The sequence below is a fragment of the Drosophila suzukii genome, chromosome 3, assembly GCF_043229965.1.
Source record: "Drosophila suzukii chromosome 3, CBGP_Dsuzu_IsoJpt1.0, whole genome shotgun sequence".
NCBI lineage: Eukaryota > Metazoa > Arthropoda > Insecta > Diptera > Drosophilidae > Drosophila > Drosophila suzukii.
In genome coordinates this window covers 66,674,055-66,687,672 of record NC_092082.1, presented here as the reverse complement: position 1 = coordinate 66,687,672, position 13,618 = coordinate 66,674,055, and the positions used below count along the sequence as shown (strand labels likewise).

The 13,618-nt window shown below is 40.9% G+C and overlaps 1 protein-coding gene across 1 annotated transcript in view; it reads right to left on the bottom strand.

The window, feature by feature from the left end:
* The window catches only part of lbl (ladybird late), a 27,458-nt gene extending 13,840 nt beyond the window's left edge, over positions 1 to 13,618 (bottom strand). The window contains exon 1 of the mRNA XM_017079842.4: positions 12,743 to 13,618. Within this exon, the coding sequence (XP_016935331.3) occupies positions 12,743 to 13,448 (706 nt within the window). The 5' untranslated portion in view covers positions 13,449 to 13,618. The remainder of the gene's footprint in view (positions 1 to 12,742) is intronic.

The window sequence follows — 13,618 nt, the reverse complement described above, 5'->3', positions numbered from 1 at the left end:
AAAACCTATTTGCAAAGCTTTCTCTATAATAAAATTGCGTGCGCATAAAATAGCCTGTGAGCAACGTGACTATAAAATTTCCTTTATTATTTATTTTATGCATAAACTCTATGGGAAACTATCCTACATTAAAACCATTATACAAGGAGAGTTTAGATTCTGCTGCTGCCAATTCTGCCGCCCCATTTATGGTTGCCACGTTAACGGCACTGCAAACAATGCGCAGATTTATTTAATTGCAGGTGACGCACATGCACGCACACATTAGCACAGTTATAACACAAATTTACGCACAAATATGCAAAAAAAAGGCAAAAACAAAATACAACGATGCCGAGTGCGTCGCTCTTGGAATTTATTTAATTAAATCTACGCCCCGTTGGCAGCCACCTTGGCTCCCAGCTCCTCCGATCGGCCAAATGCGCATAAATTCAGCAGTTTATGCATTTGCTCAGTGGCAGAAACAGCCGCAGGCGAAGTTGCAGTTGCATTCGCCCAAGTGGTCATCACGTATACGCAGCGTATTGCCACGAGAAAAAGCGACTAGGAATGACAATTCCGTTGGCGTTCACAAATGTGCGTACTACCCCGGGGGAAATACAGCGGTCATTGTCAATTGAATTGGCATTAAATGCAGTCAACTTGGGATCTGAGTAGGATGTGGACAGCTTTTGATGGGTCTCTCCTTGCAAAGGGGTCTAGTTTTAACCAGCGATACCAGAGGGGTCATAAATGTTGCTTTAATGGTAAGAAACATGATGTTACCATATACCCTTTGAAGACTTCCTACTTTCAAAATAAGTTTATAAACCTATCTAAAAAGGAAAACAAATAAATAAAAACTAATAGTTCTGTTTTAAAAAAAAGTATATTATTTTTTCATGGTCGTTTTATAAAAGACTCAATATTAAGACAACAGACTATAAATTTTATTAAATTGAAATTTGTTTGTTTTTTTTTCGTTGTTTTGGTTTTCTAGTGTGATATGTGTATAATTGCATATATAAATCAAATTTTTTTGATTTGATTCGTAAATATTATAATCAATTTCGATTATATCTAACGAGTATAATTTTGTTCTGTGTAATTCTCTCTAAAAATATAGGGTATTTCCAGCGATCTCATGAATCCCACGCATTCTTGCTAAAGGAGAATTTATGAAAAATTCGTGTTATTTCCTACGTATTTCACATCTGAGCTCGCACAAGTCGATTCGACACACTCGCTCATATGTTTTGGTGCCTTTGTGTCCGCCAAAACGAGCTACGTGGGCCGTTTATTTTTGGCCAAATTGAATGTGTAAGGGAACTACGAATTGGGTTACCAATTGATGTCTTGTTACTGATCTTGCTGGAGACATCGATACGAAGGGCAGTTAGTTTAAGAAGTGCTCCTCCTTGGTTACCATGTATACTTATTAGCGAGGGTAGTGCTAATGCTAAAGAAGAGGCTGTCGGATGGCGAGCTCCTTTGTTGTCCAGCCTCCGCGATCTTAAGTGGCCTTAACAACAGCCACACATACTACCAATACCACTGACTGGGCCAACAAAAGCACATAGTTAAGCGTAATTTAATAGATACGCCGCTCGGGCTTGCAGTCTCTTTATGGTTGACACTATTGTCTAGGCCAAGTTTGTATGTGGGCCCGTCATAAAGTGATGAATGCATTATTATTATTGTTATTGTGCTGCCGTTGTATGGTGTTGTATGGGGTACAGTGCTGCCCGGGCCTTTGTTGAAAAGCGTTAATTGAGTGTTGCGAATGTGCAACGGCAATTGAAATTGTTTATGACTTGCAGTTGTGGCTGTTGTTCGATAATGTAATGCAACTGGGACTGCTAATGGAGGGGCCATACTCTATGCCATACTCTCGGCTAATCGGCTAATCAGCGGCGATATCTGACTAGTGTCCTGGGCAGAGGCACCAAAGGATACCGCCGACGGCTGCTTTCTCCTACTTGACAAAACACTCGGGGTTCCATTTGGTAATTATGGTTTATTAAGATGTAATTTTCATTACTGGAATCGGGACTCGGGAATCCGAGCCACTTGAACTCAACTGGCTGACTTTCTGACTGGCTGGCTGGCTGGGGAACACTTGACGGCGACGACGAAGATCGGTATAGAAAATTTCGTTTCTTGACTACATTTAGTGGTTTTTAATTGCCGTAATTAGCGAGAACTGGGGGCTGGAAGGAGATTCAAGTGCATTCTGAAGTGACGTCTGCCGGGTGGATTCTCCACCACGATGGCCGCCAGAAGACGGAAGCAATTGATTCCGAGTCTGGGCCATAAAGATACGCCATAAATTAACACCAAACCGATTAATGAAAAGTGGCGATCCATATCGCCAGCACATGTTTCGTGTCCGACGACCCAGTCAGGATATTGGCACATTAAAATCAATTAACTGCTCCGACTTTGATGGACGCGGTTCTGGGATTGGAATTGAGATTGGGATGTGCAACTGGAACACAGATCTTCGCCCGGCATCTTAATGAGCCCGTTTTGCCCGATCGCCAGTGGACTATTTGGTTGACGCCGTGTCATAAAACTTTACGGCCATTTAAATGCTGACTTGTAATTTGTTAAGGTGTTGGCCTGTCGCGATCTGTCCGCAAAGCGCTTCATTAAGTCCAGTTTTGCATTGTAAATGATTCTACACTGATAGAAATGGGGTTATAATTAGGGCCAGTTTTTTCTCATTCTACACTGATAGAAATGGGGTTATAATTAGGGCCAGTTTTTTCTAATTTGAGGATTTTCAATAATGTTTTTGGGCTAAACATTAAATTTGGTTTCCTACAAAATATTTTTAGATGTTATGTTATTATGATATTTCACTAGTTGAATGTTATATATTACTTAAAATAAATTAATGGTTTTGCATTGTTTTAAGAAATATATATAATTTAATATTGTTATTTTCTTTTTTAAGATTTATTTAAGAAATAAAATTATTTTTTAAATATTTAAGAATCTTGAAGTGCAAATATCCCGTAGACCATTGCTGAGAAATAGGCTTGCAATTATTTAGTAAACAGACAACAACTAAATAAATAATATAAATATTTTTTGTAAGTTAAAATGTTTAGCCTTGCTGTTTAAGTCAGCCCTGGATTAAGCTAACACTGTTTGTGTTTCTTTGCTTAGAAAACAGCCGTTGAGGCCAACCCCCATCCGATTAGTTCTGCTCACACGCTCCGCTGTTATGACAAATTAAACTTAGCATTTAAATGCATTCGAACTTGACTGGCTGGCTGGTGGCGGGTAGTCAATTAATTAATCGAAAAACTGCCGAAATTCCAAAGCTGTCAGCCCGTAGACATGTCCATGAAATGATAAACTCCGAGCCCAGAAAACCGTCGGCCGATCCCCAGACTTTTGGCCACTTGAGCACCAAAAGCAGTGAGCAACCCTTGTGCGCCTCCTTACATTTTGTTGACTGTCTCTTTTACATTCGTTAGTTGCCCATTGGCCCCTGGCATTTATGTTTAACACTTTAATTGTGATTACAAGCTGCAATCAAACAGCAACGAAAATAAACTAAAGGCTGGTCTTCGGCTCTTCGGCTTTTCTGCTCCTCGACTGAGTGACTAACTGACTGGCACTGGCACTCGAGCCAACGGCGGTGCTTCCCCTTTCCCGCTCTTAACGTGGCTTATGCATGTTTAAGCAGCAACTGCAACACCTTTTGGCAACAACAACGCGCCATGTCGTTGGCTTTATTAAATTACTTGTCAAAAGTGCATACACGGGCTGGAGTTAAAGTTAAAGCCCAAAAGGGGAGGGGGGCGTTGCAATGTCGGCGGACATGAAACAGCCCCAGACAACTAAGCATATATATACACTGGAAAAAAAGAAGTAAAACATTACATACTCAAAGAACTAAAATAAATAAAGAAGTACACTTATTAAAACAATTGACAAGAAACAATTCTCGATTTAAAGAAATTCCATACTTACTTCTGGAATAAAAATTTTAAAGAGTCTAGTGCTTAATATTATGAATTTTAGACAGGTTGTCTCGCCCTTACTCCCAAAAGCTTTAGTCGCCATATTGTTTTTCTTGTTCTTTTTCGACCATTGCAATTTTCAATATCTATTTAACATTATTAAATGGTAAAAGTTATATATTTCGAACCTGCTACTTATTTTCTTTTATATTTATATTAATCTCTAATTATATTAATCTCGCACATTTTGATACAAACACCTAATTTATTTAAAAATCATCAATCAATAAATTTTTTTAAATATATCCTTTTTAAATAACATCACTCTCTTACATTCTTTTTAAAGACAATATTATTTCTTTGATATTTTCAACTGTTTTTTTTCCTGTAAAACACCTCATCTGCATATGGCGAAAACCTGGAATAAAACGCCTTTCGTTGGCATAACGAGACGTGTCACAACAATTCTGCACTGCAAAAAGAAATACAAATAAAATCGAAGAGAAATACAGTGGAAAAGAAAATCAATTAGGGCGAACATTTGTGTTTTCCCCTCGATTTCCCCGCAGCTGCACAAGGGGGATTAATTAATCTTGTCAGCGATTGCAAGTCATTTGCCATAGAAACAGCGTCAAACATCTCAGATAGTCAAATTAATTTTATTCACACTTTAATAAACGATTACACAAATACCCACCAGCACATGGGGTTGGTGTTCGTTATTCGATGAAGGTGTTAAATGCTTTGTTGACATTGTCCACAGTAGCAGCAGAACAATATAGAACCATACTATACTATATATACCCCATTGGAGGAAGCGAATCGGGGGAAGAAAACATTTTTCACAGCTTCCTTCGATTTTAGCGTGAAGTTTGTCGTTCTCCGCTTGCTTTATTGCGGTGATTGTTGGTGGTTGGTTCTCAGTCGTGTTGCGTGTAAATAGCAACATCAACATCGCATCCACACAATAACACCAACTTGTGCTTGTTTTTCCAAATCACTGGGTTCTTTTTTGGTCCGAAATTTGTTATGCCCTTCGCCTCTGCTATTTGGGAGAAGTTTCGAATATGTTCCAGCGAAGGGCTGAATATGCTCTTTGATGTACTGACAATGCGGGGGAAGTGTTCTTCGGAAAGGGGAAGGCGTGAAAATGACTTAATACACTAATTAGAGAAAGTCAATCGTCGGAAAGGAAATGATTTTATGCATCCGAATTGATTAGGAACATAAAGACTTAAAAGAATCAGAGATGGTGATAAACGAAAAATAATAGCTTAATAAATAAGTATTAAAGTTTAAAGAATAAAAATGCAATTGTAAAAATGCTTTACCAAGTTCTTAAAGATCTAAAACTTATTTCATAAAATATGTTAGTGAAAATGTGGGCAAATAAAATCTACTTTCAAGACAATCTTCAGTCTTCCGTAAAAGGAACGGCTTAAGATAAATGTAAACTAAACGTACATTTTTAAATGAAACGGGGAATTTACATTATTTGGGTTAGAGGCTACACAAACTCCTATACCACGATTACAAATTTTGCACAGGGGTGTTAAGATTAACCCAGTTTTCTCTCCTCTTTTTGGAAAGTCCACCTAAATACTCATAAAGTATTTTCACCCCTATATACCATCTTATCAAGATTGCCACTCTTCATAATTTTATCGACAGACATTAAGAATCCGCCACGCTTTACATTCTGAACGTTCTTTGAAGATCCTATGTCTGGTTCGGTCTGATTGTGAGCCCTGACGAATCCTGTTATATTACAATGTATCAAACGCTACTCGGGGCTCATCAAAACTGAAGTGCAGACATCTAGATGGACTGTATGGATACGGGATGATGCCTGCACCTGTCGGCGCAGCGAATGGTCAAAAAAAGAGCAGACACCTTGCAGGCTGTGGAACTGGAATTCTTCTGGAGGAAGTGGAGTTCCACCCTGGGCTCCTGCATCTGGGCATTTCCATCGCCTTAATGTCGCCCGATCCGTAGCTGTGAATAATTTCCCCATCCGCTTGGTTGGACCCTCCCCTTAATCCACCGATCGCCGCTCGTTTGTTCGGCATCGCTGCTAATGATTTGAATGCTTTAATTTATGCTGGCTTTTCAACATTTATCATCAAAGACATGGGCATATAAATATGATTTGTCGCCGTGCATTTTCACGATTATCATAGATACACGCGTCTCTTTAAATCCACAGTTCACTTGGAAAAAAATCAATAAATAATCGGAGATAGTGAATGAATAATAATCCGATCTTTTGATGGAAAATGTTTATAAGGAAAGTGTTAAACATCCTATTTTTCTTTGTCTCTTGGAATATTTTTTTACATTAAGTTCTGATATTACTCGTACCAAAGATAATATCCTAGACCCATAGTTTAATCAAAAACAAAACAATAAATATTCGGAAAATATGAATGAATGAGAATCAGATCTTAGGATGGGAAATGTTTTTAAGAAAAGACTTCGTATAGTTAATTTTTTCTTTATATTTAGCCATATTTTTGCGCAGTGAATCCTGATATCTGCACAATGGCCAATACCTAGGATGGAAAACTGGTTTCGCCAGGCCAGGCGCCAACTGACCCACATAATGTGCAGCTGGAAAAGCCGCGAGGAAATGCGTTTTACCCCCTCCCCCCAGCCTTTGGGCCACCTCGCATTCCGTCTGCAGTAGTTCGCTGGGCTGTCCGTGAACGCATCAATCTCGCGCTCTGCATTTCCTGGCCAAGACCGTGGACTCTTGGCCAAAAGCAGTGTGCAGTTAGTTGGCTGTAGTTGGGGGCCTGCGGGGTCAGCAAGGAGTTTCGCCCCCGGGGACCATGGGGCCAGGCAGAAAATGCGTTTTTAAATGGCTTTTTATGCGTGGCGCGGGCTTTTGATGTTCGACACATGCCGAAAATTCACAGCTCGGGCGGTCCCAGCTCTTCACTCGGGCCAGTGATTAATGCTTGGCAAAAACGCGAATGCGAATGCGAATCGCGGTGCGAACGAGAATGCGAATGCGTTTTTAAGAACTTTGACAAGGTCCTGACTTGAATGCCGCATTCCTGCCCCTTTCTGGGTTCATTTGTTACACGGAAAGAAACGAATTAAATTAAAACAATAAAAATATATATGTGGGGTCTTAAACTTTACAAAATAAGTAATAACATATAAATATATATCATAAATATATTTAAAAATGTATGTAAAAACAGATGGATCTATAAAAAGGGCGAGTTACATACTGAAATACCATTTTAGGATTTATATCAAGCAAATATGTATACCTATTTAGTATTTTTATCAAGAAACAAATGATTACAAATGATTAGAGAGGAAGTATCAAGTACTACAAATTATGTTGCTTATAAAGTGGGTACATTTTTGAATGTTATCAAAGATAATCTACACAGAGAAAATTCTGACGTTGAAAATGTTCTTAAAAACATTATTTTGCTCGAATCAATTTGAATTTAAGTACATTGTATGTACAAATAAACTATTAGTTCAGTCCTTAGTGTATACTTATCAAAAAGTTGATAAATAAACTCATTTTAACTTTTCTTTTCTCACCATTTCGTTCTTATATTAATAACATTTTGATTACAATTCTTCTCAATTCAAGAACAATGTTCTCAGTTCAAGAACAATGTTCTTGGATGCTTCCCTCTGTGAATAGATTATCCTTACACAGATGATCCCTAAATTGTTAATATTTTTTTAAAATACTTTCTTTTCGTTTCTCAGTGTAGCCAACCCTTTTTAACGTTTGGCAACAGTTGGGCCTGGGCCTCCCATATGGCTCTGATAGAGTTATTACCGAAATGTAGCGCTCCCTGGCCAACTCTCTTTCTCACCTCTATCAGTCTCGTCCCCGTTCTCATTCTCATTCTGAGTCTCAGTCTCCCGGCTAATTCTCTCATTTGCTGTCTCTTGTGCAACTGTCGATGCTTGATTTTCGCTTGTCTTTATGATCGGCCTGCCGGCTTTGATCTCGACGCCGATGGACCCCTTTCCGCCCGATCGCGGGTAATGGGCAGAGAAGAAAAATGCAACCTGAGCTCAATTAGTGCTCATCAAAAGCGTGCAGGTAACACCTTCAGTGCGTTGCTTTCGCACACCTCTTCGGGACTCGAGTATCTGAGGATCTGAGTAGCTGGCTATCTGGCTATCTGGGTATCCGAGTATCTTTGTATCTTTGTATCTTTGTATCTGAGCATCTCCTGGATGTTCTGACTTTGGCTCTAACCGGACAGAGCGAGATAAGGTATGCAATTTGCTCGAGGGGTGCCCGTGCCCCGTGATGATGATGGACCACCCGAGTGGTACCGCTTAGTATGGTATAATATGGAATACCACGGCTTGGCATACGAGTCTCCATCCCTGAGGGCCGAGGGTTAGTGAAAGCAAAGCAGGCAGTTAACCATTTTTGAAAGCCCGCCACGTAGGTCTCCCTAGTTTACTTCATTTTCGTAGTTTTCCCCGGCTCGTATTAATGCTAATGCTTTATGGTCAGCCCGCACGCAAACTCATATTTCTCTGCCACTTTTACTACTGGCGAATTATAATTTTTAATAAAAGATTTGAGGCGCAACCGTTAATTAGAGAATTTATGCCGAGCGCCGGCTTGTCAACTTGTTTCGGCTGCTCGGAGGCATTTTTGCAATATTTCATGCATATTTTATGCGACGTTAGAACGGTTTGTGCCCGCAGTCATTTTTCTCGATTTTATTGAGGCAAACGAGTCTCGCCTTATAGCATTTAATAAACACATATGCGAATATACAAACACTTTGTATAGTATTCGCGCGGTGTTTTAATGTCATTAACGAATTTTGTTGAAACGTTGTGCAGCTATTAATCATTTGAAATGAATTTTTATTTTACACTCTGGCGGGATGGGATTTCTTTTTGTTTGCTTGATTTATGTGTGCTATGAACCCGCAGCTTGTTGACTTTTGCCAGGGGTTTTAGCCTATTGAATGGGTTTCTTGGGAAGCATTTAAAACGAATGAAATTGCAAGTGCAAGTGAGCAATTTGCGCTCTGCTGATTCTGAAGGGTTTGCGATTTGTGTTTAGGTTCCATAGAAATGAAATCAATTTTGTAAATACCAATAAATTATCGGTGCACATTTGTTATTATCCAAATAGCTGAGTGCTAAATTGTTTATGGGTTTCGATGCATGTAGCACTTGCATTTCTTTTATCGGCAAACTAGATTTTTAATACGCCACGATCTCGAGGCAAATATTTGAGCAGCAATTACAGGGCAAGTGGCCACTAATGCGAAAGATGGAAATCTATCTGGCACAGCAGATAGACATATAATACCTGCATTATATATGTAGGGGCGTTGCAGGCCACCCAGATAGCCAGGGCACGCCATTTAGAATGTCACGTTGTTCGGGAGGTAGAATCTCAAAAAGCTATTACCCCACCCGCCGATGGGGCATACATATATGCATAAGAGTACTAGACGTGGACCGGTTATGGATCGTTTGATTTGACGTGACTGAAAATTGCCTTCTAACAGCTCTGGCTGGGATCCATTTGCATGGTGGTTAGCACACGACCCGGCCCATTATCCGTGCGGATTTCCAATTATAACTATAATTTATGCCCAATCCGCCACTTATTTACATTTTTCGACTTTGCTCTCATTCGAAATTAAGTATACGTCTAGTTGAACTAATTAGCTCTGACTCTTTGGGCACCACCACCTCCCAAAACCCCACACCCCAGCACTTTTCGTTATTACTTTGCTCCGCCCCCCGCGACCTCTGCCCGCATGTTGTAAAATGTTTACACTGCTATCTGTCAAATCAACTGTCAACCCGAAGTGCCATCATCATTGTGGCCCTCGTATCTGTGTGAGTTTCGGTGAGTTTGTTTCGATTCTGGGGTCTGTAAATGTATCTGGCTGCGGTGCGTTTGGTGGTTCATGCTCGGCTGGGCCGCGGTCCTCGGTCTTCAGCCATGGCCGCCGCCTTTTGTCAAGTGGGAAAAGTTTTAGTAATTAAATTGTAATTAGGGATGCATCCGCCGCTCTCTGTGCCGTTTGTGCGTTCAATAATGCGGCTGTCTGTGCCAATTGTCTTGGCGTTTCATCAAGCCAACTTTTCAGCGGCAGCCAGCTACAACAACCCGTGCTGATCACCCCTCAACTGGGCTTTCTTCGTCCCAAGTAGCCCCCTTTGGCCCACTACCATTATGGTTATACCCTGCCGAAAGAGGAGTCCCAGCCATAACGATCCACTTTCTAAAGTATCTTGAGAAATTGCATCTATTTAGCTAACAAATTCTTGACAATATCTAAAAAAATGAGTATAACTAGACATCGTTTGTTATGAAAAACACAATAAAATATGAGTTTAGAAAAGCGATTTTTACTAACTAGCTATGATTTTGATGAGCTTAAATATTCATAAACACTTTTATTCAATAATGATCTTACTACTATAAAGAAATATTTCAAATTTTGACTTATTTCATCTTGACTTCAATGTTAAGGAAAAGAGAACTGTTCTAAAAAGGGTGACTGTGGGTGATTGGAAATCATTTACATTCTCAAATCAGAATTATCTTTATAAATGAGAACACTGCTATACATACTTCGGCTTAAGTGTATGATTATACATTTTGAATCAATATCCTAAATATTCCCCATACTTCCTATAGGAAGTATATATAGAACTATACAAAGGGAACCCAACCTTCGGTGACGCAACTTCCATACTCGTAATTGACGAGACCTAACGACAGGTCCATTGTTCAAATAGCTGCAACTTTTCAGCCATTTTCGTTGTAATTATTTTGTATGTGCTACATGTGCTGCTCTAGGTCTATCTGCTGCCAATCTGCTGGCAGTCGTCATGAGCAGTGAGCAAAGTGGCCAAAGTGGGTCTACGATGGTGTTGCAATGGGAGTTGTCGCTGCTCCTAATTGCCAGGCGGAAGTGCCTCAGATCTTTCCCCAACTGGCCGGTTATGGCTTTTGATCAGCCAGGCAAATTGCCCTGCAGTTTGAGTTGCCGGAAGCGAAGGGTCGATGTGGATCTCCCCACCGATCTCCCCACCGGATGCTGTCTTGGGAACAGAAATATAATACAATTTTCGCAAACTGCGGCGCCTAAGTGCCCCTGAGCGATAATCATAATCATCCCAGGCGGCACTCAATGCCAGTAGCAGTTGATCAACCGATCAACCGATCAAATCAGCTGATGCTGATTAGATGGCTCTGTGGCAATCCAGCAGTACGGCAATCCGGAGTGGAGCACGAACCAATTGCCCGTTGTACGTGCGCCGCGTAAATTCAATTTCAGTAGCTGATGAACAAAGCGCAGACCATGGGTTCGCTGATGGATTGCTGGCAGCTGCACTGGGCGAAAATACGGAAGCTATGTGCCACGAAATTTCAATAAATTTTAAAAGAGAAGAGAAGGGAGAAAGGGACATCTAATCATAGTTTCAGTATTCCCCGATAACTACTTCTCAATTGTTGTTGAAGATTATAATCATGTTAGAATTCGCAACATACAAAATAATATTCTTCCAACAACACGCAAGAGATTGTCAGCAAAATAATCTCAAAATATATGTTTGTTGAAATTTTCAGATAAAAAGGTTTGAGAAATATAAGGTTTGAGAATAAATAATAAAATACAAGTAACTAAGTAACCGTATTTTGTATAAAATTGCATTGATTGGTTTAAGTATGTTATGATCATAGGTAATTTTAAAAATATTTTAATTTAACTATGGAATGGTTGAAATATTGGTACAATACCTTATACCAAAAGTAGATTTAACCTCTATCTTAAAGGATTTCAGTTTTGTTTCGAGTGTGGGATAAATCGGTTCGCGTCTGCGACTTAACGAGAAATCAACGCCGCTAAGCAAATTATGCCGAACGATACGCATGCGCCAGAGCCATCAGCCATCAGCCTGGCTCTATATCTGAATCCGAGCTGGAGCACCATCATATCATCTGGCTGGGGCTCTCGAGTGGGTCTTGGCATGGGACTGGGACTGGGTCTGGGTATGGGTCTGGGTCTGGGAAAGGCAATCGCCATCAAAGGCGACGCCGAGCGAGCTGCCAGCCGGCCTGAAATTGATTTAGCCACCTCGGCCGACCAGACTGACCTCACTACTGTTTTTACGCCTTAAGCAGAATCTCATCAAGGCGTAATGACAACAATTGATCAATCGCTGGCCGGGCTAATGGTTATGATGGGTCTCGTTGGGAAATCAGTTTATATTAAAATGTAATTTGATTGCGGTTGTGTGTACAGAGCAGAATGTAAGGTAGTTCGTGTTGGCGATCGGGGAGGAAAGATAAATTCAGGAGGAAGATATTTTTGTAGCTGTATATAAATAATAAATTGTATATAAATCGTTGAAAACATATGGAAACAAATACAAAAACCTTTTTATTTCATGTCAATAATGATTTTATACGGTTTTAAGAGATGTTATAACTTTATAAAATGTATTTATAGTATAGTATTTAAGACCATTGCAATTAAACAAACAAGTTATTATTTTAATGATCGTTTTAAATTTTAATTGGTTCTGGTTTATAAATAAAACGGTATTTAAGTTCGTATGAATCGTTTAACAAAACCGTTTACCCTTATAAGGAAAAATATATATTTAAAATGTTGAAATTATTCAAGGAAATTCAAATACTTTCCGAATTCACAGTCGATTTTGGTTTTTTGTTCTTTATGAGGCACTTTGAGTAAATACAGCATTGTTTTAATGGCTTTTCACTCATATACGGAACTACTCACCTTGTTCCTCGTCAAAGTTCTTGGTGGACAGCTGGAAGAGGGCGTCTAGAGGTGTGTCTCCACTGGACTTTCCCGCCCCCGTGGGCTGTTCCTCCTGCGACTTCTTCTGGGCTCCCTCACTGGCCTCCTGGGTGGTTCGGTTTTCCAGCTTTTCCACCTGCCTGGGACTGCAGCAGTCGGTGCTGCCATTGCTGCTGGACCGCTGGGAACGCTCCGAGCTGCCGTCCTCGGAGGCGATGATGGCGGGGTTCAAGGTCATGTGGCGGAGCAGGTGGGCCTGGGCCTGGAAGTGCTCCTGCAGCTGGCGCTGGTAGTCCCAGGCCAGTCGCTGCTCGTAGCTGTGGAGCAGGGCGGGCGACAAGAACGGATGCAGTGCAGCCGGCGGTGGACAGTTCTGCACCAGGGGCATCTGCAATCTTTCGTTTATCAGCACCAGAGGAGCGGATACTCCAGGCAGGGCATTCGGAACCGTACTCCTCTCCGGTTTCTTCTCCACCTCTCTGCCCTCTTCGTTTCCCCGGCCTAGGATATCGGCTATGGAAAAGCTCTTGATCCTGACGGGCGATGATCTCTGTCGGCCATTTTCCAGACCCACAGGACTCCTCAAAAGTCGCAAACGCTTCATGTTCAGCGATCTCGTGGGAGGCGGACTGGGCGAGCCCACCGAAATCTCGGAGTTGGCCGGACTGGGGGTTCTTTGCGGCATCTTCAGGTGGTTTCTGCTAGCCACTTAGCACATCCTGGCTATATTCTTTAAAGAAAATGGTCTGCTCAACTCGCGATTAAAAACGCGTCGGCAAAATCGCGCGGCTGTCACACGAAAAACGTCGGCACAACGTGCAACACAAACACCAACAACGAAAATGGCTCGTCCGG